The sequence below is a fragment of the Myotis myotis genome, unplaced genomic scaffold (assembly GCF_014108235.1).
Source record: "Myotis myotis isolate mMyoMyo1 unplaced genomic scaffold, mMyoMyo1.p scaffold_m19_p_2, whole genome shotgun sequence".
Classification (NCBI taxonomy): Eukaryota; Metazoa; Chordata; class Mammalia; order Chiroptera; family Vespertilionidae; genus Myotis; species Myotis myotis.
The window spans coordinates 52,959,939-52,987,463 of NW_023416324.1; the positions used below are offsets into that span (position 1 = coordinate 52,959,939).

The 27,525-nt window shown below is 38.6% G+C and overlaps 3 protein-coding genes across 5 annotated transcripts in view; 2 read left to right on the forward strand and 1 right to left on the reverse strand.

Annotated features, from left to right (window-relative positions):
• Positions 1–16,354, reverse strand: part of LRRIQ3 (leucine rich repeats and IQ motif containing 3) — a 96,479-nt gene extending 80,125 nt beyond the window's left edge. Inside the window, exons 1-3 of the mRNA XM_036347141.1 lie at positions 16,195–16,354; positions 7,051–7,299; positions 4,465–4,788 (exon numbers count right to left, since the gene is read on the reverse strand). Coding sequence (XP_036203034.1) covers positions 4,465–4,788; positions 7,051–7,299 — 573 coding nt within the window. The 5' untranslated portion in view covers positions 16,195–16,354. The remainder of the gene's footprint in view (positions 1–4,464; positions 4,789–7,050; positions 7,300–16,194) is intronic.
• Positions 16,355–16,430: 76 nt separating this feature from the next.
• Positions 16,431–27,409, forward strand: FPGT (fucose-1-phosphate guanylyltransferase). Of its 3 annotated transcripts, none has more exons than XM_036350225.1 (4): positions 16,431–16,595; positions 17,860–18,027; positions 21,119–21,211; positions 23,912–27,409. In XM_036350225.1, the coding sequence occupies exons 1-4, from the start codon at positions 16,514–16,516 to the stop codon at positions 25,348–25,350; spliced, it is 1,782 nt and encodes a 593-aa protein (XP_036206118.1). In that variant the 5' UTR covers positions 16,431–16,513; the 3' UTR covers positions 25,351–27,409. The 3 variants fall into 3 exon arrangements, with proteins under 3 accessions (XP_036206118.1, XP_036206121.1, XP_036206119.1); XM_036350228.1 differs by having other exon boundaries at positions 24,729–24,895; XM_036350226.1 differs by lacking the exon at positions 21,119–21,211.
• The window catches only part of LOC118676383 (serine/threonine-protein kinase TNNI3K), a 313,120-nt gene continuing 303,516 nt past the window's right edge, over positions 17,922–27,525 (forward strand). The window contains exon 1 of the mRNA XM_036350223.1: positions 17,922–18,027. The gene's annotated coding sequence lies outside the window, so the exon portion shown is untranslated. The remainder of the gene's footprint in view (positions 18,028–27,525) is intronic.

Sequence of the window (27,525 nt, forward strand, 5' to 3'; positions counted from 1 at the left end):
AATAAAAATATCACATACAATTTTAAAAGTCTTCCAGGTCTCCAAGCTTTAACATGCACAATCACTTTCAGATGTGATCACAACTGTTCAAATGATTTCCTATTCTTTGTCAAATTTCAAAGCATTTCTACATAGATTTACATATACTTAGAGAATATTATAAACAGTGTTCTGAATAATGCTTTTTTACTTGATATACTTTGTACATGATTTTTCTAATACCTGAAGAGCTAGCCATCTCTTTTGAACTGTTATATAACGTACTTGTTCCAATATTCATGCGCCATGAAGCATTTTTTCTCATATTATTATCTATCCATTTAAGGATTTTGTAGCCTGTAACTAAAGTTTTCCAATAGCTTCTTTCAACATTTAAAAAAATCAATGTAAAATGATGCTATGAACATGTATGTTTATGTCACCAAATTAATGATTTAAGAATTGAATATTTTGTACTCTTCACTAGGGGCCCAGCATGCAAAATCGTGGGAAACCCAGACCTGGCGCACTGCAGGATGCAGCGTCAAGTCCCGCACCACAAGACGCAGCGTCAAGTCCCGCCAGCGCCGCGGGACCCATCAATGCACCTCCTGGTGACTGGTCTTTGGTCATTATGGTGTTACGACCACTGGGTTTTTATTATACAGACTAGAGGTCTGGTGGACAAAATTTGTGCATGGGCGGGGGGGGGGGGAGGGGGTTCCCTCAGCCCAGTCTGCACTCTTTCTAATCTTGGACCCCTCGGGGGATGTCTGACTGGTGGTTTAGGCCCAATCCCAGGGAAGGGGCCTAAACCTCCAGTCAGATATCCCTCTCACAATCCTGGACCGCTAGCTCCTAATAGTTCACCTGCCTGCCTGGTTGCCCCCAATGCCTCCCCCTGCCGGCCTGGTTGCTCCATGCAGCCTGAATATTCAGTTGTTTGGTCGTCCCTCACTAACCCTCCTGCTGGCCTGGTCAGAGGCAGCCTTCTTGTGAGGGCATGAGGATCAATTTGCATATTACCTCTTTATTATATAAGATTATTCACCTAAGTTGCCCCTTAAGGCATTGAAAAAAATAAACTATTTCCTAATGCATTCATTCAAATATGAAAAACTTGAAAAAAGAAAAGTTATGCTTTCAATGAAAAAACAACTATTCTGAATCAACAAAAAACTTCCAGAACTAATAAATGAGAATAGGGAAGTAGCAGGATATAAGGTTAAATGAAAACATCAATTGTATTTACATATATTAGCAAAATCTAAACCAAATATAAAATTAAGTAAATAATTCCAACCCCAATGTCAAATAAAATACCAAAAAAACTTTAACAAAAAGCATTTGTACGATGAAAATTATGAAGCATTGCTCAGAGAGTTAAATAAACTCAGAGACAGTTCACACTCAAGAATGAGAATATTCAATCTTCAAAATATTGGCAATTTTCTCCACAAATTGATCTATAAATTCAATAGAATCTTTATCACTATCACAGCAAGAATCGGCGTCAAAATTGATAAGGTGATTCTAAAATTCATTTGTAAATTCAAGGGGCCTTGAATAGCCAAAACAATATTGGGGGAGAAAAGGCAAAGTTGGAGGACTCAGACTTTCCTATTTCAAAATTTAACTACAAAGCTAAAGTAAAGAAGACTGTGGCAATGCCAAATTTTATATATATATATATATATATATATATATATATATATATATATATATATATGCTGGGATATAACTGAGAGTCCAGAAATAAACCTTTACATTTATGACCAATTTATTTTTGATACGTACCAAGACATTTCACTAGGGAAAGAAAAATCTTTTCAACAATTTGTGTTGGTATAATAGAATATCAACATGCAAATATAAAGTTAAACCCTTACTTCGTAACATGAATAAAATTCATTGAAGATAAAACATAGATCTAAATTTCTTAACTAGCCCTGCCTATTGTGGCTCAGTTGTTTGGAGCATCATCTGGTACACTAATGGTGTAAGGTTTGATTCCTCGTCAGGCCCCATACCTAGGTTGTGGATTCCATCCCAGGTTGGGGCTTATGCATCTGACAGGCGAGAGGCCACCGATGGATGTATCTCTCTCTCTCTCTCTTTCTCTCTCTCTCTCTCTCCTGCTTTCCTCTCTAAAAAATTAATAAAAAATAAATTTCATAACTAAAATTATTAAACTTCTAGAATAAAATATAAAAGAAACATTTTAAAACCTGGAATTAGGCAGAGTTCTTAAATACAACACCAAAAGTATGATACATAAAAAAAATTATTCATAAAATAGAACCTCATAAAACTCAAAACTTTCTGCTTCAAAAGAGACCATTAAGAAAAATAAAAGACAAGCTATGGAATGGCAGAAAATATTTGTGATTCATATATCTAATAAAGAACTTATACCCAGATATCTACACTATAAGGCGAACAGCCCACTTTAAAAATGGGCAAAGTAAATCTCTATAGACATTTCACAAAAGAAGATATATGAGTAATTATAAGCAGATGAAAACATGCTTATCATCATTACTCACAGGGAAATAAAAATTAAAGCCACAAATGAAATATCACTTCATACCTAGTAGAATATCTATAGTGCATAAAGGTAATTTTTTTTAAAAGTAAATTAAAGCCGAAACCGGTTTGGCTCAGTGGATAGAGCGTCGGCCTGCGGACTGAGGGGTCCCAGGTTCGATTCCGGTCAAGGGCATGTACCTGGGTTGCGGGCACATCCCCAGTAGGGGGTGTGCAGGAGGCGGCTGATCGATGTTTCTCTCTCATCGATGTTTCTAACTCTCTATCTCTCTCCCTTCCTCTCTGTAAAAAATCAATAAAATATATTTTTTAAAAAAAAGTAAATTAAAAAAAAAAGAATGTGAGAGCAGATTTTAGTGGATGACCTGCTGTTCTCCCATACTGCCGGCAATATTGGAATAAACGCTCATATATGACTCAAAAAAAAAAAAAGAATGTAATAGAAAAGACAGAAAATACTAAGAGTTTACAAAGACATAAAGAAACTAGATCCCTCATGGACTGGTGGTTTCTGGTTTTTAGAAAGCAAATTCAGTTTCTGAATAAGTTAAACATAAAATTACTATACAATCCAGCAGTTGCACTCCTAAGAATCTACCCAAGAAAAATGAAACCTTATGTCTAAATAGAGACATGTATGTAGGTGTTCATAGCAACATTATTCATAATACCAAAAACTGGAAATAATCCAGATGCCCATCAACTGATGAATGTACAAAGAAAATATACTATATTCGTATAATAAAATATTACTCATCAATCAAAAGGAACAAACTACTGATTCATGTTACATTAATGAGCCTCAAACCCATCACAGTAAGTGAAAGATGCAGATGTAAACAACTACTTATTGAATGATTCTGAAAGAAATTTAGAGCCAGGACAGCAAGTCTTAGGAGGTAAGAGAGGGTCCATGGGAGAGGAATACATAGATGAGGGCTGGAGATGCCAGAATGCTTATCTAATAGAGGACAGAGGAATGTTGCAAGATAAAGGGGAGAGGAAGATAGGGACACCATGTGGGCTGTGGGCTTTGAGCTTTGAAACTGATACTATGTAGCAGAGTGAGCAATGAGGAAAGCAAGGGGGTCCTAAATTAAGGAAGGTACAGAACTACAGCATATGTAAATCATAGACAAAGGAACACAGGACAGATTTCAGATGATAGGTTTTTGGATTTAGATTTTTGAGAGAGAGAGAGAGAGAGAGAGAGAGAGAGAGAGAGAGAGAGAGAGAGAGAGAGAGAGAAGGCTTTCCCCATTTGAGGGCCCCTACTCTCAGGTGGAGTTTGTATATGCTTCCAATAAACTTCTACATTTTTATTAAAGAAGCCTTTAGTCCACAAGTTTATTCTTCAAACTTCGTTGGACCAGGGCTCGCAAAAAGAAATCTGCACCCCGAACCCCATGTTTCAATTCCTCTATCCCGAACCCCATGTTTCAATTCCTCTCCATTAAATGCTTAGAAAAGGAAATTTATGGAGACAGAAAACAATCAGTGTTACCTAGGGCTGGGTGTTGAAGTAGGGATTACCTGCAAATGGGAAAGGAATTTTTAGAATGGTAAAAAATTTCCAACATTGAATTTTGGAGATGGTTATATAACACTGTTAATTTATTAAAGTCATTGAATCACATATGTAAAATAAGGGAATTTTACAGTATGTAAGCTATAGATCCTTAAAGATAATAAAATATAACGGAGACATTATATTTGTTTCTCTACAATTTGCTATTTTTCTGCTCAACAATTTTTATGCAGTAAACATATAAGCTTTTTAATAAATTCACATATAACACATTACTAATGTATCATTAGTATATGATATCATATAAATGTTGCAAAATATTAGTTTTATATAATTTAGATATGAAGCTTAGAAGCTAAAATTTCATTTCTATAAATTTATTTAAAACAAACCATAAAGAAACCATTTACCTTTTTCAAAGGAGGGCAGAAATTAAAGAAAAGCCGATGGTTATATGTTTTGAATCTTTCAGGAAGATGAAAGTTCTGAACTATTTCTTCATCAGAAATAACATAATGATCCAATGCTTTGAGAGGCAATATAGTGTTGACAAGAACATGTCTATATCCTTTTTTAAGGCTTACTGGACAATCAAACAAAGTGAGGGCAATGAGGCTTGGACATGCAGATAACATGCATACATTCTTTAACTTTGCAAACCCATTGTCATGAAGATAGAGAAGTTTTAGGCTTTTTAATCTACTCCAAAATCTGACATCTGGTAGACTCTTTATCTGAAATATTATTAATAATAGTGCTTTAAATACATATATAAAATTTATATCAATTGCTTAGAAAATGAAATATATTAAACATACTCTAAAATTCAATATTTTCCCAAATGGAAACTTTCTCATTAGTAAACAGAAACAGAACTTCTAATTATCCAAATGATGACTAGTATACAAATATAATATGACGTAGTTAAATAACTATCATTATTAATATAATTGAATTAATAAACATACATATTTCATCCAGTAAAAATGCCTTTGTAATAGGCTGACTCTTTAAACCTCTCTAAAATACTTTCTTTACAAAAAGAACTGAAAAGTCAAATCAAACAATGTGATAACATCACACTAATTAAATATAAAAATTATATGAACCTTTCAAAAGAGGCAGGAAAAAAGCTTTTGACAAATTCTACATCCACTTATGATAGAGACAAACTCACAGATAAATAGCATGCTGAGAGCTGTTGGGGTTGGGGGGAGGGATTGAGAGAAAAAATAAAAAAGAAACTCATAGAGAGGGACAAATAGTGTGGTGATTACCTGGAGAAGGGGGAAAGGTAGAGGAGTATATAGGGGAGATAAATGATGATGGAAAGGGACTTAACTGGGGTGGTGAACACACAATACAGTATACATAATACAGTGTGGTAGAACTGTGCACCTGGAACCTGTATAATTTTATTAAACAGTGTCACCCCAATAAATTCAATAAAAATAAAAAAATTCCAAAAAAATATATAAGTTTCTTGTATTTTCATACACTAATGACAAACTATCCGAAAGAGGAATTAAGAAAATTCCATCTATGATTGCACCACAAAATACCTAGGAATATTTTAACCAAAAAGGTAAAATACCTATGTACACTGAAACCTATATGACATTATAAAAATATTGAAGACACACATAAATAAAAATATATTTTATGTCCAACGAATGGGAGAATATTATTAAGAATACCCAAAGCATTCTACAGATTCCATGCAATCCCTTTCAAAAATGTCAATGGCATTGTTCACAGAAATAAAACAAGCAATCCTAAAATTTGAATGGAACCTGAATAGACAAGAAGAACAAAGCTGGAGACAAAAGATTCCCTGATTTCAAACTACATAATAAAGGATTAGTAATCAAGCAGTATGGTATTGACATAAAAACAGGCACACAGTTCAATGGAACAGAATAAAGAGCTCACAAATAAATGCACACATATATAGTCAACTGACTTGCAACAAAGAGTCAAGAAAATACAATGATCAGGAAAGGACAGTTTCTTCAATAAATGATGCTGGGAAAACTGGACAGACACATGGCAAAGAATAAAACTGGACCACCATCTTATACCATAATCAAAAATTAACTGAAAATGGATTAAAGACTTGAAAGTAAAACCTGGAACCATAAAAATCATAGCAGAAAACACAGACAGTGTTTTAGTCACGTTAGTGATATTTTTTTTGTTTTTTTTTTGTTTTTAAATCTGAAACAAAGACAAAAGGCAACAAAAGCAAAAATAAACAAATGAGACTAAATAAAAATGAAAAACTTCTGCTTCACAAAGGATACTATCACTAAAACGAAATGGCAATTAACCAAATGGAAGAAAATATTTGCAAATCTGATTTGTAACCAAGTGGTGATGAACATTAAATAGAATATTGTGGTGATCATTTCACAATATGTACAAATATTGATCACTATTTTGTAAACTGAAATTAATATAATGTTACATCAGTAAGATGTCATTTAAAAAAATAATTAAGGAGCAAGAAGTATTCCCAATCCAGACTATGTTTTTAAGAAGTAAAGTAAACTAAATCACAGTTTATTTTATATGCTTTTAAATTAAAATTTTTGGCCCTAACCGGTTTGGCTCAGTGGATAGAGCGTCGGCCTGCGGACTGAAGGGTCCCAGGTTCGATTCCGGTCAAGGGCATGTACCTTGGTTGTGGGCACATTCCTGGTGGGGAGTGTGCAAGAGGCAGCTGATCGATGTTTCTCTCTCATCGGTGTTTCTAACTCTCTATCCATCTCCTTTCCTCTCTGTAAAAAATCAATAAAATAAATTTTTTAAAAATAAAAATTAAATAAATAAATAAATAAATTAATTAAAATTTTTGCTTATATTTGAAATTTTACATTTCTACATTTCATATTTTTATTTATTTTTATGTTTTATATAAAATACTATCTGGATCAATAATGCTTATTAAATATAATTTCACATATCTGAAAATATCTGCAATGGCTACTGCTTACCTGATTCCCATGGAGATCAAGTTTGACTAATTTTATACAACTTCCAATTGGACTAATATTGGTAATAAAATTGTTTGAGAAGATGCATATTTTAAGAGAGATACAAGATTGCAAATTTTCCATAGATTTTAAATGAAGACCAGTGTACTTCACAAAAACAAAATCTTTCTGATCTTCTATTATGTTTTCATTATAGTGACTCCATTCTTTATGACTGATTAGCTCTTTTGTGACAGTTGCATGAAACATCTAGAAAAAAATGATAAATTTCTTTTAAAATGTTTTTTTCTACTTTCAAACAAATCCATTTATAATAATAAAAATGCAATATGCTAATTAGACCATACATCCTTCCAGACAAAGCTGCAGCGGGGGGCGGGGGGGAGGGGCCGAGGTAAAGGTGGCAGAGGCCCCAGGCTGTGATGGTGGTGGGCAGGGGCCAGGGCCAAGGCCCTTGTACAAATTTCATGCATTGGGCCTCTAGTATGAAAATAAAATCATTTGCTAAAAGTGATAAAAATGGGTAGAAACTAAGTTAATTTTTGTAAAAAAATCTAATTCCCATAAAATCTATCTTAAAGCATCTTAAATGTCTAACATTTATATAACTACAACTCAAAACTGTATTTTTGTCCTCACCAATAAATTAACCAGTAAGAGAATGAAAAACTTTCCTATTCCTAAAATACCTAGAGAAAATGAAATTCAGTAAAATAGTTGACATGAAAACATCAACTGTTGGCAAGACGACTAAACAAACAACAGAAACTATACCTTAGATGACCTTGTATAATAGTTTTTGTTAACAGATATTTTCAATAAAGAAATTATTTGAATTATGAACTCCTAGCTCAGGAAAGTGGTATTTTTTGTTGGAGAGGCTAAAAAATGCAGCTAAATGAAATTAAGGTGCAATAGAGGGCTTCAACTGTTATAAATATTTATTTTCTAAAGAGATAATTAGCAATTATAATATACTAGAGGCCCGGTGCACAAAAAATTGTGCACTCAGGGGGGGGTCCCTCAGCCTGGCCTATGCCCTTTTGCAGTCTGGGACCCCTCGGAGGATGTCCACCTGCGGGCTTAGGCCCACTCCCTGGGGGATCGGGCCCAAGCTGGCAGTCAGACATCCCTCTGGCAGCCTGGAAGCCCTCAGGGGATGTCCACTTGCCAGTGGGGAACAGGCCTAAGCTGCAGTTGGATATCCTTAGCACTGCTGAGGAGGCAGGAGAGGCTCCCACCACCACCGCTGTACTAGCAGCAGTCAGCCTGGTTTGTGGCTGAGCAGAGCTCCCCCTGTGGGAGCACACTGACCACCAGGGGGGCAGCTCCTGCATTGAGCGTTTGCCCCCCGGTGGTCAGTGTGTGTCATAGTGACCAGTCATTCCCAGTCATTCTGCTGTTAGGGTCAGTTTGCATATTATCCTTTTATTATATAGGATAGAGGCCTGGTGCACGGGTGGGTGCCGGCTGGTTTGCCCTAAACAGTGTCCCAGATCAGGGTGGGGGTTCCACGGGGGTGCCTGGCCAGTCTGGGTGAGGGGCTGATGGCTGTTTGCAGCTGGTCACACTCCCTTCAAGGTGGGGGTCCCCACTCTGGTGCCTGGCCAGCCTGGATGAGGGGCTGATGGCTGTTTGCAGGCTGGTCAAGCCCCCCCCCACCCAGTTGGGACCCTCACCCCATGGAGGTTTGGCCAGCCTGGGTGAGGGGCTGATGCCTGTTTGCAGGCTAACCACACCCCATTTAGGGTTGGGGGGTCCCCACTGGGGTGCCTGGCCAGTCTGGGTGAGGGGCTGAGGGCCATTTTCAGGCGGGCCAAGCCCCCCCGGTGACGGGAGCTCCCAGCCTCTCCTTTTTTTTTTATTCTGGGACTTATTTACCTTCTATAATTGAAACTTTGTAGCCTTGAGAGGAGCTCTGAGCCGGCCAGGGTGGGCGAGAGGGAAGCCTCCTGCTCGCTCCAGCTCCGTGGCCACAGCCTGCTGAAAGCTGGTATCTGGGGTTTATTTATCGTCTATATTTGAAACTTTGTTGCTTTGAGTGGAGCTCAGAGCCCGGGCCACAGCAGGCTGGGAAGCTTGGCTTCCTCCATCATTGGGGCAACCAAGCCTCCTGCTTGGTTCAGCTCCATGGCTGCTGGCCACCATTTTGGTTGGGTTAATTTGCATATAGTCACTCTGATTGGCCATGGGTGTGCCTTAAGGCATAGTGAAGGTATGGCCAATTTGCATGTTTGTCTTTTATTAGTGTAGATAAGGTGGGGCAAAAGTATGTTACAATTGTGTATATGAAAAAGAAAATAAATAATCCTATATAATAAAGAGGTAATATGCAAATTGCATCCTTGTACAAGATGGCCGCCCCCATGTGGTCACAAGATGGCCACCCCATGTGGTCACAAGATGGCCCCCACAAGATGGGCAGCTAGGGAGGGCAGTTGGGGGTGAACAGGCCAGTGGGGGAGGGCAGTTGGGGGTGACCAGGCCGGCAGGGGAAGCCAATTGGGGGCAACTGGGCTGGCAGGGGAGTGGTTAGGGGGTGAACAGGCTGGCAGGCAGAAGCAGTTAGGGGCGATCAGGCAGGCAGGCAGGCAAGTGGTTGGAAGCCAGCAGTCCCGGATTGTGAGAGGGATGTCTGACTGCCAGATAGGGCCTAAACCCGCAGTCAGACATCCCCCAAGGGGTCCCAGATTGGAAAGGGTGCAGACCAGGCTGAGGGACACCTCTCAGTGCACTAATTTCATGTACCAGGCCTCTAGTAAATAATAACAAACTCTGTGCTTCATGGTCTCACAACTGTAAACCTACTTTTGCCCCACTCTGTATTTATGTTTAATTCTATTAGGCAATTAAGATCTATAATTCTAATACTTTCAAATATAAGTTTATCTAAAACTTCTGGATTAGAACTTTCTTTAAAAAATATATTTTTATTATCTGATTTTTAGAGTGTAAAGAAGGGACAGGGAGAAGGGAGAGAGAGATAAAACATCAATGAGAGAGAAACATCCATAGGCTACCTCCTGCATGCCCCCTACTGGCGATCAAACCAACTATGGAGCATATGTCCTGACCAGGAATTGAACCAGCAACCTCTTGGTGGATGGGTTGACGCTTAACCATTGAGCCACACCATCTGGGTTGGATCAGAGCTTTTTGTGCAATTTTATATAGTATTTCTCATATATATGAAATTTATCTTATTATGGGTAATTTTGCTTTTATAAAAGGCAGGCACACAGTGATAGCTTAAAAGAGAATATATAGGCTCAAGTGGCCTATATGAGAGTTTTTGGTTGAGAGTAACCCCCTTAATCACTGGAAGAATCTATTTCTACCATGTGGAGGTAAACTGGGTCAGCATAATCCAAATGAGAGTAAATATGAAAATCCAGATAAACCTTTGCAACTCTAGAAGACTGACTGGTTTTTATAACCTAGCTATGGCCTAAAACCATAATCCTCAAATTCTAAATATCAATCAACTAAAAAAATAATAAAGAGGCAGATTCCTTGGGCCCTATATAATATCTACATTATCAAAGTCTGTGGGCTCTGAGCCAAAAAATTCTTATTCTGTCATGCCCCACTTCACACACAGTTTCCCCTGTCAACATACTGCATTAGTTAACAGGAAATCCTGTTACAAGAAATCCAATTTTAATGCACTATTATTTTTAAAAAGTTAAAGTTATTTTAGTTCATATACTCATAATAAAACCTTTGGATGACCAACACACATCAACCAGCATGAACTGAAGAAGCCATGCACATGTGTTCGATGCTCTGTAATCCTGGACCCTCTTCATCTGGCTTAAGTTTCTTCTTACAAAAAAGTAAAAATAAAATTTTAATGTGAAGAAAAAAATGTCTTAATGTGCTTCTCTACAACTTCCAAACAAATAGCTATGCCTAGAGTAATAAAAACAACCTAACTTCCATTAACTGTAAATGGGCACAAAGAATCTTAATGGGAGTGACAAAAATGTCCTTAACTTGGATTGTGGTGACTGTTGCACAATTCAGTTAATTTACCAAAACACACACACACACACACACACACACACCACCACCACCAACAACAACAACAAAAAAACCACATTAAATTGTTCAGTTATAATTGGTGGAGGAAGTTAATGTTATATAAAGTATACCTCAACAATTTGTGAAAATTTATTTCACTCTTTTTTGATGGCACTTCAGATACTATTATCCTCCCATAGAAAAAAAAGCCCGAATGCCTCCACAAAATACCATTTTTTCAACTTACTGTAGTTCATTTTGTCTAATGTCCCATTTAAAATGTGGAATATAAGATTAAATACATAATTTCCATTATGTTTTACCAGTACAGAATGATGGATTTACTAAGCTATAACTGACTTATTTTATCTAGTTACTGTAGCTTATGACTTTAAGCAATCATATCACACTGTTTGATTATAATAAATATAAACTGAAATAAAAATCCCTAGACTTTTTCACATTCTACAATGAACTGCTGAGGAAATTTAATTCCACTAATGTAGTACACAATATTTTTTATATTTAATTTAAAAATTAATGAGTAAAAATTGTGAATAACAGGAGAGAGGAAAATTCAAAACCATACCTTGATAATGTGTATATGTATTTCAAGCACATTTTGTTTAATGTAATTATGCCAAGAAAAATTAAAATTCATTTTATGGCTATCTTCCAAGATCTAAGAAATGCTGCATTTAACACTCTGTGACAGAGAAGAGAACCAAGATGGTGGCATAGGTAAACACCTATACTTGCTGCCTCTCACAACCAAACCCAATTTCATCTAAAAGGCAGAACAATGACAATCCAGAACTGCGGGAAAGCTGGCTGAGTGGAAGTTCCACAACTAGAGAGGTGAAGAAAGTGCATTGAGACTGGTAAGAGGTGCGGAGGCACAGAAAGTGCTGGCAACTGGATGTGCTGAACTTTTAATTGGGAGGGAGATACAAGCTCCCAGTTGCTCTGAACTCCAGTTCCAGGCGAGATTCTGGGAGACCCAGAAATATACATGGAGAAACTAGACTGTCTGGCATCGGAACAGGAATGCGAGGGTGGCTTTCTCGAAGAGGTGCTCGCAGTGATCATTGTTCCTACATGGGAGGCGCGGGACGCGGAGACCCAGGTGCCTCTCTGGTGCATGGCTGACTGGCAGCCATTGCTGTTTGCTCCGCCCTGGTTAATTCCCAGAGACCCCGCCCCACCCAATTTACAGCCCCACCCAAGCTGTGCACATTGGCTTTTGCATATGAATAACATGTCCTTTATCCGCCTAAAACCTGTCAAACTGCATCTGGGTCAGAGAGCCCTAGAGCTTCCAAAAGAAGGCCCAAGGCCTGGCAGCAGCAGCCTGACTTGCTTCACAGCTAGACTTTGTCTGGGCACTTCCAAACCCCATACAAAGAGGAAGAGTTTATAGACTCCTCTGTCTCTGTAGCACCTGCTGGGTGGCCCCAGACAGTGGCTGACCTTGAATTTCCTTGGATATCCAAGAGCAAGTGTACCCTATGGTCAGAGTGAGACCATACCGGATTACAACTCTTCACATCCATAAGAGACACACTCAAGGGGCAGACTCAGTGAGCATCAAAGCCCTACTGAAGAAAGTCCTGCCCCATAAGGGTGTCGTCTGCAAAACAGTTCTTCCAATGTAGACACAGCTGGTCATCACAGCCAATTGGCCTGGAGGTCAACCTCCCAATGATACCAACAACAATCAAGGGTTAACTACAAGACAGTGCAAACAGCCCAGAAAGGGGTGCACCAAGAGTGTCCATCTCAGGTGACTGGGGAGGTTGAGCCACTGGGCCCTATAGGACACCTGCCACACAAGGCCACTCTATCAACTCAAGGAGACTTAGCAACTCTACCCAATACATAGAATCAAACACACAGAAGCAGCCAAAATGCAGAGACAAAGAAACAAGTCACAAATGAAAGAAATGGAAGAAAGCAAAATACTGGATATAGAGTTCAAAACCATGGTTATAAGGTTACTCAAGAATCTTCTAGAAACCTCTGAGAAATTTAGTGAAACCCTCACGGATATGAAAAAGGACCAATTAGAAATTAAGCATAAACTGACTAAAATAAAGAATAATATACAGAGATCCAACAGCAGACTAGAGCAGTGATGACGAATCTTTTGAGCTCAGCATGTCAATATTTTGAAAAACCCTAACTTAACTCTGGTCCTGTGTCACATATAGAAATTTTTTGATATTTGCAACCATAGTAAAAAAAAAAGATTTATATTTTTGATATTTATTTTATATATTTAAATGCAATTTAACAAAGAAAAATCAACCAAAAACATGAGTTCATGTGTCACCTCTGACACACGTGTCATAGGTTTGCCATCACGGGACTAGAGGATCCCAAGAATCAAGTCAAAGATTTGAAACACAAAGAAGCAAAAAACACCCAACTGGAAAAGCAAAAAGAAACAAGAATTCAAAAATATGAAGATAGTGTAAGGAGCCTCTGGGACAGCTTCAAGTGTACCAATATCCGAATTATGGGGGTGCCAGAAGAAGAGGTAGAGCAACATATTGAAAACTCATTAGAAGAAATAATGACAGAAAACTTCCCCTACCGGGTGAAAGAAATAGACTTAAAAGTCCAGGAAGCGCAGAGAACCCCAAACAAAAGGAATCCAAAGAGGACAACACCAAGACACATCATAATTAAAATGCCAAGAGCAAAAGACAAAGAGAGAATCTTTAAAGCAGCAAGAGAAAAACAGATAGTTACCTTTAAGGGAGTACCCATACGACTGTCAGCTGATTTCTCAACAGAAACTTTGCAGGCCAGAAGGGAGTGGAAAGAAATATACAAAGTGATGAATAGCAAGAACCTACAACCAAGATTACTCTATCCAGCAAAGCTATCATTTAGAATTGAAGGTCAGATAAAGAGCTTCACAGATAAAAAATAGCTAAAGGAGTTCATCACCACCAAACCAGTATTATATGAAATGCTGAAGGGTATTCTCTAAGAAGAGGAAGAAGAAGGAAAAGGTAAAGATAAAAAATTATGAACAGCCAAGTGACAACAAATAATTTTTATCAACAAGTGAACCTAAAAATCAAATGAATAAAAAATCCTTATGAACAGAACAGACTGGTGAATGTAATAGAATCAGGGCCATGGAAAGGGAGCAGACTGATCATTCTCAGGGGGAAGGGTTGTGGGGGGGGTGAGAAGAGCTTGAACAAAGAGCTTACACCTATGGACGAGGTCAGTGGAGGTGGGGCACGGAGGCCTGGAGTGGGGTGGGAACCAGGTGGAGGGCAGCTATGGGGGGACAAAAAGAGGAATATCTGTAATAATCTGAACAATAAAGATTTAAAAAAAAATACTGTGACAGACTCCATTACATCACCCCCTTTTAGTTACCTCACAGTTCTTATCACTATCTAAAATTTTGTTTGGTAAATTTTTCATTGTTTACCTCTATCATGTATAGTTCCTGAACATACAGTCTCTATTGATCTCTCTTCTCTTGAGATCTCATCTAATTCCAGTATAAAATTAACTCCATCTATATGCTGACAACTCCCAAAATTATATCTCTAGCCCAGACCTCTTTCATGAAGTCCATAGCCTATATATAATGCGCGCACGCACACACACACACACACACACACACACACACACACACAATTCTGTTTCATTTGCACTACATACATTTACATTTGTTTACTCTTTATGCCCAAAACTAAATTCTGGACTCCCCCTACCACCTTAACAACATTCCCCATACATAGGCATTCCCATCTCAATTGATCGCCATGCTATCATTCAGACATCCTTGAATAATCTCTTTCTGTCCCATTCCACAGCTATTTCATTAGCAAATTGTAATGATTTGCCTTTAAAATATAGCTAACCAACTTATCATCATTCCCACTGTTATCATCCTGACCAAGATTCAGCAAGTCTTACCTGTATTATTGCAGTAGCCAAAAAAAACCAACAAAAAACAAGTCTCCCTCCTATCCTTGCTCCACACTCCAACAGATTTTGACATTATTGAGTGATTTGTTTAAATATAAGGCAAGTCACATCAAAACTCTACAATGCCTATTTCACTCAGTAAAAATACAAATCATTCTTTGGGCTTCTGTTCCCTCTCTGACTTTCTCTTTTGCTACTTTCCCTATTGCTAATTCTCACCTTCCCCGAGTCTTTTGTATTTTCTAAATGTTCTTAATAAGAACGTATTGTTTTCAATAACAACAACAATAACAAAAGTATAAGCGATAAAAGTATGAAGTGATAAAAGTATGAAGGAGTAATCTCTCTTTTTAGTCAGACATTTTCTCTGTAAGAACAGAATTAATTAACAGGGTCAAGTCTTTAGAAGAAAAAACTAAGTTCATGGCAAGAGCTTGTATGGCCTTGAATGCCTGTGGTCCTGATGAAGACTTCAATGAAGACAGGCCTTTACAATAAATCAGACTGCATGGTGTGATAGAAAGATGTCTGCATTCAGTATTGAAATAGCTCGCTAAAGCCTCTCCACTACTTACTAATTGCGAGACCTTGACTAAGTCACTATTCTCTCTGATTCATAGAAATCAATCTATAAAACTCATTATAGACCTAGTGCTTTACCAGAGAAATACTTACAAAATTAACTCACCAAAAACACATCTAATAAGGCTGATTTATTCCCAGGAATGTTACTGAAAGTTCTTGATTAATCTGCCCATACAAAAGGATGGCAGAAAATTAACCAAAACAGCACAAAAGTTAAGGGCCTGGTTGCAGAATAAATGATCTACAAGTTCTAAAAACTATGAGCTCAAAACTGAGAGGGTGGATCCAGGAACTCGCAAAGGCAAAGAAGCCACACACCTGAAGAGAACACAGACTGTAAATGTTCAGATGATGTATCTAGACTAGTAAGACCCAGGGCTGGGGCAGAAGGCTTCAGATGAGGACCAGAGGGGAAGTAATTGTCAAGAGGTCCTGGGAACTGCTCCGAATGAAGCAAACCACGAGTCAGAAAAGACAAAACGCCTGCGGAGACACAGCTGGAAGCTAGGGTGTCGTTTCCTTTTCTCCTTAGCGGGTCAGTTGTAGGAATTTTGTCGCCCAACCTGCCCCACTCACCGGGTCAACCGAGCTGCAAGGCCTTTTAAGTTAGGAACTTAGTGGCCAGGCCCGCCACAGACTGAGAAATCGCTAGGTGGCCATCAGCTCCGGAGACCGTCGCTAAGGAAACTGGGGGCTAAACTCCGGGATCACCGCATCGTGGTTTCCCCTGGGCCAGCCCCAGACCGTCGGGGGCGTGGCTACGTGAGTGACGCGCGGAAGGGGCGGGGCTAGGCGAAGGCGGACCTGGCGCGGGTGGCAGACCAGGGCGCATGCGTGCTGTGCGGAGCGGTGGGATACCTGGAAGGTTAAAGCCGGCCGCGGCAGAGGTGGGGATATGGCCCGTGCAAATGTCCCTCCAGCCTTATCTCTGCGAGAAGCCACCCAGCGGAAGTTGCGGAGGTTTTCCGAGCTGAGAGGTACCGAAGGAGGAAGCCCGGGCCTCCCGGGCGGTGGAAAGGGAGGGTCCTTCACGTGCGGTGAAAGTTGCTGGACTGTCACTTCCTGGATGCTTCTCTCTCACCTGTGGGCCCAGGACGCTGGCCCACGCATAGCTAATACACCTTGAATGTGTTATTCTGTTCTTTCACTGTCCTTTCTTTACGTGATGCTTGTTACTTTCTTTAACTTTATTTCTGGTTTCTAAGTAGATAGATAGGTACAGATATAGCTAGTGAAGCTATAAATTCAAGTTATGCATTTGGTTAGTTCATTAATAAATTATTTAAATAAATCTGAAATATCTAAAACATAGTGTCTTGACCTTTACAAATGTGATTTTAGCCTTCTCCCACCTCCCTACCCACTTCACCAATTTGTTCCGTGATGTGAACGCTTACTGAGTTAAACAAATAATGCTAAAACACGGAGGGATTATGGATTATTAAAACGAGTGAGGGTTGAATCAAAATGTTTTGGGGTTTTTTTAAAGGCTATGTCACTTGTCATTTTTTGTACAATTGTGTAATAAAATTCCTTATTTTTTTTGTAAAGTTACTGCTTTAAGAATACAGGAAATAATACTAGGATGACAATAAAACGTTCAGGACTATTCCATTCTAGGTGATAAGTCCTGTTTGTTAACTAATAAAAACAATTTTATCTTCTTTTTTTCCAATAAAAAAGAGCTTCCAGCTGTCTACCAAAAGTTCAGTCTGTCTTTTAATGAGTTCATCTGGGAGTTGGGAACTTTTCTATTATCCAAAATTGTATGTCATACTCCATTAGCCTTTGTAAAATTGCACGGCTCTTTTTAAGGTAGTAAAAAATAAAGTACCCACATTTATAAACAGCAACATTGTAGTAATGGATATTTGGATTGAATCTTTCTTAGCCAAGGAACACTAGTCCTAATAATATGAAAATTGATTCATTTATTTGTTCCTTTGTCTTCTTACTTAAGAATTGAGATAATCTTTAGAAAATCAGTAATATTTCTCTTAAAATAATATCTAAATATAAATGGGTCTGTAGATCATAGAAGAAAGTAATCTAAAAGAGAGAAAATTTATGATCAGTCCTCATTAGAACTATTTGAATCACACCAACTACTAATTGCTTAATTCTCAAAAGCAAGAGATACATTTATGAAGATTATAATATTATCTCTTTGTTTTCCCCTCTTTCCAAGTAAGTAACAGAGAATTCTGATAATATTTATTATTTCCTTGTGTTTTCACATAGGCAAACCTGTGGCAGCTGGAGAGTTCTGGGACATTGTTGCAATAACAGCAGCTGATGAAAAACAAGAACTTGCATATAAGCAACAGCTGTCAGAAAAGCTGAAAAAAAAGGAGTTACCACTTGGAGTTCAATATCATGTTTTTGTTGATCCTGCTGGAGCCAAAATTGGTAAGCATTTATGGTCAAATTTATATCATAGAGTCTAGGTAGAATAATCATTGAAGAAAAGTTTTCCTGTGGCATGCAGTTTATAAACTGCATATCTTCCCACCATAGTCTTTACTAACTTTAAAATTTTTATGTGAATTCAGTAGTTTTTAAAAATGATTAAAAATGATAAAAGGCATAACAACTCATATATATATGTACATATTTAATCGATTTCAGGGGGGAAGGAAGAGGGAGAGAGAGATAGAAACAATTATGAGTGAGAATCATTGATCAGCTGCCTCCTGCATGCCCCCTCCTGGGGATGGAGCCTGCAACCCCAGGCATGTGCCATGACCAGAAATGACAGGGGAATAGGTCTACACTCAACTACTGAGCCATGCCTTCTGGGCAAAGCTTAGCAACTTTCTTAGGGCAAGGCTTAGCAACTTTCTTACACATTGTGACTTACTATGGAAAAACTTCCCAAATATTATGTTATTTAAAAGACATTTGTATTAATTTTAATAAAATTTATTCAGGTAGTAAATAATCCATTGGACCTTATCAGTCGGATTCCTAAGATCCCTGCAAACTCCACATTTTCTTCAGAAATTTATGTAAAGAGATCAAAGCAAGAAAAATATATACTATTTGACTTCATGGGACCACAATTGCAGAATACAAAAGAACAGTCTAATGGCTTAAGTATCAGAGATATTTACTTTAAAAATCCAATTTCCATAAAGTTTGCCTTTTAATCTTTCATTGCATACTATTTTTGTGGTGGCAGTTTTTTATGTAATGCTAAAGCTGAAGCCCCTTGATACCAGAGATAGGGTATCTATATCTGACATTGGCATTGTTCTAAGTAGCCATGTTTTAATCCTCACAGCTAGCAGTCAGTAATATATGATTCCTATTGTATAGATGACATTTAGAGGCACAGAAAGTTAAATAACTTGCCCAAGGTAATTAGTAAGGAAACCAAATTCTAAAAAACTTTTTAAAAAGCAAGTTTAACTTACATATTTGATTGTCATATGGGAGAATTATTTAAATGGTTTTTGCAATTTGTCATTCCAAGTGAATTATATATATAACTAGAGGCCCGGTGCACAAAAATTTGTGCACTCGGGGAGGGGGGGAGGGGGGGTCGGTCCCTCAGCCCGGCCTGTGCCCTCTCGCAGTCTGGGACCCCTCAGGAGATAACAACCTGCTGGCTTAGGCCTGCTCCCGGGTGGCAGAAGGCAGGCCCAATCTCTAGGTGCAGCCCCTGGTCGGGCTCAGAGGAGGGCTGATTGGGGAGTTGGGGCACCTTTCCCTGTCATGCAAAGAGCAAGGCAGATTGGGAGGTTGCGACGCCACCCTCAGTCACGCTCAGGGTAGGGCTGATTGGGGGGTTGGGGCACCGCCCCCTGTCACACTCAAGGCAGGGTCAATGGGGAGGTTGCGGCACCACCCCCTGTCATGCACAGAGCAGGGCCCATCAGGGGGGTTGGGTCTCCGTACCCTGTCATGCACAGAGCAGGGCCAATCAGGGGGTTGGGGCGCTGCCCCCTGTCACCCACAGAGCAGGGCCCATCAGGGGGGTTGGGGAGCTCCCCCCTGTCATGCACAGAGCAGGGCCAATCAGGGGGTTGAGGAGCTCCCCCCTGTCACTCACAGAGTAGGGCCGATAGGGAAGTTGGGGCACCGCCCCCTGTCACACTCAGGACAGGGCGGATCAGGGGGTTGGGGCGCCGCCCTCTATCACCCACAGAGCAGGGCCTATCGGGGTTGGGGCGCCGCCACTCTCACACTCAGGTCAGGGCCAATGGGGAGGTTATGGCTCTACCCCGTCACAAACAGAGCAGGGCCCGTGGGGGGTGGGAGGGGTTGGGGCGCCGCACCCTGTCACACACAGAGCAGGGCCGATCAGGGGGTTGAGGCGCCGCACCCTGTCACACACAGAGCTGCAGGGCAATCAGGGGGCTGGGGAGCTCCCCCCTATCAGGCACAGAGCAGGGCTGATCTGGGGGTTGGGGCGCCTTCCCCTGTCACGAACAGAGCAGGGCAGATAGGGAGGTTCTGGCCCCGCCCCCTGTCACACACAGAGCCGCAGGGTGATCAGGGGGTTTGGGTGCTGCCCCCATCACGCTGATCCCGGTGCCGGGAGGCCTCGCGGCTCCACTGATCCCGGTGCTAGGAGGCATATTACCCTTTTACTATATAGGGTAGAGGCCTGGTGCATGGGTGGGGCTGGCTGGTTTGCCCTGAAGGGTGTCCTGGATCAGGGTGGGGTCCCCACTGGGGTGCCTGGCCAGTCTGTGTGAGGGCCTGAGGGCTGTTTTCAGGCCGACTGAAGCTCCCAACTGCTCCTTTTTTTCTTTTTCTTTTTTTATTCTGGGCCAGCTTTAGCTCTGGCTCCAGCTCTGAGGCCTCTGCTGCTGAACGTAGGTATCTGGTTTGTTTAGGTTCTATAATCGAAACAATATATAACTCCAGCTCTGAGATCCCGGGCCAGCTGAAAGCAGGTTTCTGGGGTTTTGTTTAGCTTCTATATTTGTTACAATGTTTCTTAAACTGCAAGCTTAAAGGCAGGTGGGGAACATTGGAGTCCTCCGTCACTGAAGCAAGCAAGCCTCATGTTTCAAGCTGCCTGGCTGCTGGCTGCCATCTTGGCTGGCAGTTAATTTGCATATCTCGCTGATTAGCCAATGGGAAGGGTAGCGGTAGTACGCCAATTACCATGTTTCTCTTTTATTAGATAGGATACTTACAGTATATATATATGTGTGTGTGTGTGTGTGTGTGTGTGTGTGTGTGTGTATTTACAGTTTTCTGGTGTTGCAGATTGCCTATTTTATCATTTCTTCATTGTGTATTAATATTTTCGGGAGAAGATTAGCTCATCATTTAGGGGCGGATCCCTGGTTTTCATTGCTAATCGTTTAATTATTTAATTGCTATGAAATGTGTATTTAAATTGATTCTTTTGTCCATATTTTTGTTCTCTGCCTAGTTAATTGTAGCCATATCCTCAGAGTTCTAACACCTAAATTTACCATACTTACAAAATTTTAGTAGGTTTATATGAAATAAAGTGTACATTTTTAACTTTATTTTTAAGGTAATGGAGGATCAACATTTTGTGCCCTTCAAAATTTGGAAAAGCTATATGGAGATGAATGGAATTATTTTACCATCCTATTAATTCACTCCGGTAAAATTATACTTTACTGATTTACTGATTTTACCTTTGATATCTTACAACAGTGGTTCCTAACCTTTTTTGGCCGTGCCCCATCTAGCATCTCTAAAATCCTGATGCTTCCCCCCTCACCCCCCCTTTACCTACCCGGTGACATATAATTCTTACTATTCAAAAAGTGAACTCCTATTCAAGTGGAGGAAGCCTAAAAGGCCATTAGCTTGGTCTAAACAAACTTCCAAAGAACATGGCATCCATGAAAGAGAAAAATAAAAGAACAAAAGGACAGTTGAAGTACTGAGGAAGAAATCACTAAGAAATTGTTTAAAAAATAATAATAATATGAAGTGATATGAAAAAATAGCAAATAAGTTTCAAAACATATATTAGAGCACTGGAATACATAAATATGTCACAATATATATTTATATACTGTATATGAGGCCCCTAGAACCATAAGAAATGCAAAAAATTTACTGTTAATAACTCATTCTCAAATTGCCCTCCTTAAAAATCAAATTGTGCCCCATGTTGGGAACCACTGTTTTAGAACTTTCCTTTTTTTTGGTCTTTGAAGTTAGTCTGCTTTGAAAACAAATATTTCATGCTTTTCTTGATATTTTTAGTTTGTAAGTAATATTACATTTTCTACAATATTTCTCTTTAAAATGTGGATCACATACATTGATTGTTTATGGGTATTGTGTTTAGTATGTATGTACAAAATTATTTTCCAAAGAGAGAGCTCATCAAAATATGAACATTTTTCAATAAGTCTTTAGAAGGGATTCTTGCTGTAGGGAAGAGGCTGGTTTAGCACTGTGATCCCCATACTATTGCCAAAAACCTTCTGTCTTGCATTTTTATTTGATTATTGGTAGACAAAGTCTATAATCCTTGAAGGAGTTACAAGAAAAAAAAGGTGGTCACAAAACATGGAGTTGATGAGAAAATATCTGAGGGAAAATTACATATACAAGAGGACATTATAAAGCAGAAAGGTAGGAAAGAAATAATCTCAGAACAGAGGATAGGCGTTTATTTTAATTGGATAAGTTTAGTTGTATGAAAATTTTTATTCTGTGGAAAGCTTTATTATTTTCCTCTATGAATTAGGTCTCTATGAAAACTTTGTCATGGATTGGCACCGTGGCTTCCAAGGCACTATCCATTTCTTATGCTTGTTATACAGAACAGTGATTTTTTAAAATATATATATATTTCTTGATTGATTTCAAAGAGGAAGGGAGAGGGAGAAATAGAAACATCAATGATGAGAGAGAATCATTGATCAGCTGCCTCTTGCACACCCCCTACTGGGGATCAAGTCTGCAACCTGGGCATGTGCCCTTGGCCAGAATCGAACCCCGGGACCCTTCAGTCCCCAGGCCAACACTCTATCCACTGAGCCAAACCGGCTAGGACTGTAAAGATGATTTCAAATGAAGCATCCAAGTTATGATTTTATGGCTGGCTGTAAAAAAATTTCAAATTTAGCCCAGCTGGCATGGTTTAGTGGTTGAGCAGCCACCTGTGAACCAGTAGATCACTGTTTGATTCCTGGTCAGGGCACATGCCTAGGTTGTGGGTTCGAACCCCAGTAGGGGCCGTGCAGGAGGCAGATGATCGGTGATTCTTTCTCCCTTTCCCTTTCTCTCTGAAATCAATAATAAAAAGAAAAGATGTCAAGAACATGTAGCAAAATTTAAGTATTACTCAAATAAAACAATTAGTTTTCCTAAGCCATCAAAATTTTAAAATTTATAGTTTTATTCCAGAACAAGTATTATTTAGTAAAAGTTAAAATCGATATCAGAAAATATATAGTTAAAAATATCTAATTATAATGCTAAGCTTTGCTATTAGCTTGTCTTTAGAACAGTGTACTGTATGCCAAGTGCTTTACTTGTATAATTGATCTCATAAAACATGACAAAGCAAATATTATTCTACATTTGCTTATTTGGAGTGTGTCCAAAGATAAAAAATTTAACAGGTAGTAAGCCTGAGTTTGAACCCAATTTTGTCTGACTCTCTCTACTATTGTAATACTGCCTCTCACTGTACTTACTAAACATAAAAATGATGTAAGCTATTTAATTTACTTACAAGAACACACTTCAAGGAATTATGAACTCATTGGGCTAATCTTGGAGGGAAAGCCTATTTAAATTAAAAAGAAATATAAGTTTTAAAATGCTTTTACATAAATGCACCATTGTTTCCTTTAAGTGTATGTAATAATTTGAGGAAAGACACTGCATTTTGAAAAGTACAATTTAGTAGATAATGTTGGAATTTGTATATAATTTTTTTTGTGACTTGCTTTTACCCCTGTAAAGTGGATTTTTATTGTAGGATTTAAATATGGTTGAAATTGTTTAAAATGTGGATATGAGGTCATGTTTTAGCCTGTGGTCCATTTTATTAGCAATACAGTGGAATTTAAACAGTTCACATTCTCTAAAGTATATGTAAATTCTTTTCTAATCTAGAGTCTTTAAAACTACAGTATTTCCAAAGAATATGGGAGAATTTTTCTTTGAATTTGTATTCTGGAGCTTATTATTCTTTCCTGAGTTACAGTAATATGTTGTATATATTGAATATTTTTAGATACATTTTGAGTTACTCCTGATGCCCCTGGGTTTTTAAATTATTGGAAACATTCATATTAACATTTTATAAGAGTTATTTCATTTAATTTTATAGGTGGCTACAGTCAACGCCTTCCAAATGCAAGTGCTCTGGGGAAAATTTTCACTGCTTTACCTTTTGGTAACCCCATTTATCAGATGTTAGAATTAAAACTAGCCATGTACATTGATTTCCCCTCACATATGAATCCTGGGATTCTGGTTACCTGTGCAGATGATATTGAACTTTATAGTGTCGGAGAATCTGAGTTTATCAGATTTGACAAGCCTGGCTTTACGGCTTTAGCTCATCCTTCTAGCTTGACTGTAGGTACCACACATGGAGTATTTGTCTTAGAACCTTCTAATTGTTTAGAATATAGTGACCTCGAATACCGGTGTTGCCATCGTTTCCTTCATAAGCCCAGCATAGAAAGGATGTGTCAATTTAATGCTGTGTGTAGACCTAGAAATTTTTCTCAGCAGGACTTGTCTGGGGGTGACACTGCCTCTCTTAAATTTGAATCTGAGTATGTCTACACGGACAGCCTATTTTACATGGATCATAAATCAGCGAAAAAGTTACTTGCTTTTTATGAAAAAATAGGCACACTGAACTGTGAAATAGATGCTTATGGAGACTTTCTGCAGGCTTTGGGACCTGGAGCAACTGTGGAGTATACCAGAAACACATCAAATGTCACTAAAGAAGAGTCAGAGTTGGTAGACATGAGGCAGAGAATATTTCACCTTCTTAAAGGGACATCACTAAATGTTGTTGTTCTTAATAACTCCAAATTTTATCACATTGGCACAACTGAAGAATATTTGTGTCACTTTACTTCAGGTAGCAGTTTGAAGTCAGAGCTTGGCTTACAGTCCATAGCTTTTAGCATCTCTCCAGCAGTACCAGAATGCTTTGGTAACACATCCTGTATCATTCAAAGTATATTGGATTCAAGATGTTCTGTGTCACCTGGCTCAGTTGTGGAGTACTCTAGGTTGGGGCCTGATGTTTCAGTTGGGGAAAACTGCATTATTAGTGGTTCTTCTATCATAACAACAGCTGTCCTGCCTGCATATTCTTTTGTGTGTTCCTTAAGCTTGAAGATGAATGGACACTTAAAGTATTCAACTATGGCATTTGGAGTGCAAGACAACCTGAAAAGGAATGTTAAAACATTGTCAGATATAAAGTCACTTCAATTCTTTGGCGTCTGTTTCCTGTCATGCTTAGATATTTGGAATCTGAAAATTACAGAGGAGCTCTTCTCTGGAAACAAGACATGTTTGAGTTTGTGGAATGCTCGTATTTTCCCAGTTTGTACTTCTTTGAATGATTCAGTTACAACATCCATAAAGATGTTAAGTGCTGTGCAAAGCAAGTCAGCATTCAGCCTGAATAACTACAAGCTGTTGTCCATTGAAGAAATGCTTGCCTACAAAGACGTAGAAGACATGATAACCTATAGGGAGCAAATTTTTCTAGAAATTACTTTGAATAGAAAACTTTGATTTAGAGACATCTTAAATATTACATACTTTGCCTTTCTTGATTAAGCTAGATTGCAAATATAAGTGTTTTCTATAGATGTTTGTTTTATTGAAGTCATTTAATGAAAATTATGTTAACAGTTGCTGCAGCATAAAATCAATAACACAAAAATACAGATAAACCATTTTTGAAGAAACTATTATTAGGCTGTAACTTCAGGAAAGGGATTTTTAGATGTTTATGACTATTTTAATATTTCTATAAATTAAGATGGATTTATGGAGCATTAGTTTGTTCACATAATAATGTACTAGTTTTAAAGGCAATTTTCTAAACATACCTTTAGTTTTTCCCTCTTCTTTTTGGCATCAGTTCCAAAAAAGTTCTTAGTGTTTATTGGCAGTTCTCTTCTCAGATGTAGTAATTCTGATTAACTAATAAAAATAGCATACAATCTGATCTTCAGAGCACTGTTGGAATATTGTCAAAATATCATCTGCAGGGACAGATTTATAATTATCAAATTCAGATTAAATTAATGCTTAAAATATTGTGATAATCTTAATTGATAAGTAATGGACAACTCTGAAATTGATGCTAAAAATCTCATTTATTGATCTTACCAAAATGAAACAAAAAAGGGTATATGTGTTATTTTATCCATATAAAGTTGAAAATGTGTTTGTATATCCTAAAAATGTTCCCTAAATTTTCATCCATAGGAAAGCATACACACCCACAAAAGTCAAATATCTGTGTGGGGAAGATGGTAGGAATAATTGAGATTCACTGATAATAATATGTTTATTCTGAGCATTACTTTCATCCTCATACTAATCTCTTTAATAGAACTGTTAAATTACCAGATGAACTGATTTTACTTTTCATTTCTTATTTTTTGTCCATGCACTGGTAATGATGCTGAGAAGCAATAAATACCCAAAAGGTAGATAGCAGGAAGGAGCCAGAAGAAGAGAAAGATTAAGAAAATGCACACATGATAAACAGCTTCAAGAAATAAAAATTGGCTGGCATCCCAAGTTATATGTACCAATCTATATATATAAAAGCCTAATATGCAAAGTGTCCCCTCAGGAGTTTGACCTGGAGACCAGGAGTTCAATCGCTTGCTAATGATGTGCTCTGACCACCAGGTGGTGGCGCGGAATGAAGGAAAGCCCCACCCGGCAGCTGGAAGGCCCTGGCCCTAGGGACCTTACCTGTGCATGATTTCGTGCACAGAGCCTCTAGTTTGATATAAGCACATAAGTGAAATGTGCTCATACCAAAGTCTAATAACCCTATATAATAAAAGCATAATATGCAAATCGACCATCCATTTGGGACCAAGCTATGACACCCACTGGTGCCAGGCCAGCCAAGGTGGGTGCAATGCGATTGGCCAGGGGTGCAGCTCAAACCCATGATTGCCTTGCAGAAGGAGGCCTAGGCCACCAACCAGCAGGCTGCGGCGGGTGGGCAGGGCCTCCCTCTGTGAGGGAATCCCAGGTCCTGGGTGCCAGCAGCTGGAGAAAGCCTAGGTCCCGGGTGCCGGCAGCTGGAGGGGGCACAGGTCCCAGGTGCTGGAGGGAAGCCAGTGCCGGCAGCCGGGTGAAGGAAGGCCTACTCTTGCATGAATTTCATGCATTGGGCCTCTGGTAATTACAGAAAAGACTTGTAATTGTTTTGTATTTTAACATGAGTAAATTGAAATAAGAACTGGTCTGTGCCACTTTTATTGATGTATCCAATGACAAAACGAAAATAATTATTTGGTAAACCAGAAGTAACTTGTCTGTAACTCTCAATGATCATATTTATGTCTTGTTTTTTTCTTTCTTAAAGGTTCTTTTCAAGGACAAAATAAAGATATATATAGTAGCTATTGTGTAGCATTTACTGATTTACTTGCACAGTTTTTAGAGGATATTATGTTTATCATTTATTAAATGTTCACTATTGTATTTCATAGTATAATCTATATAATTTTGTACAATCTAAAAGGCCATCAATTATTAAGAATCACCATTATTTTATGTTCCACAAAAAAGAGAAAACGCTACCAATAAAATATTACTCAAAGCTTTCTTTGTTACTTGAAGTTTTTATATTTATTGGCGATCTCTTTTAAATGCACTTACAGATTTTTATTATTTTACCTGCTTATAAAGGATCAAAATGCAGTATTGAAATAT

Bases quoted from the DNA above. Each gene is read 5' to 3' on its own strand.
- FPGT (XM_036350225.1), top strand. From the start codon at position 16,514: ATGGCCCGTGCAAATGTCCCTCCAGCCTTATCTCTGCGAGAAGCCACC. The intron at 18,028-21,118 runs GTAAGCATTTAT...TTTATTTTTAAG, and splicing joins TCCTGCTGGAGCCAAAATTG to GTAATGGAGGATCAACATTT. The intron at 21,212-23,911 runs GTAAAATTATAC...TTAATTTTATAG, and splicing joins CATCCTATTAATTCACTCCG to GTGGCTACAGTCAACGCCTT.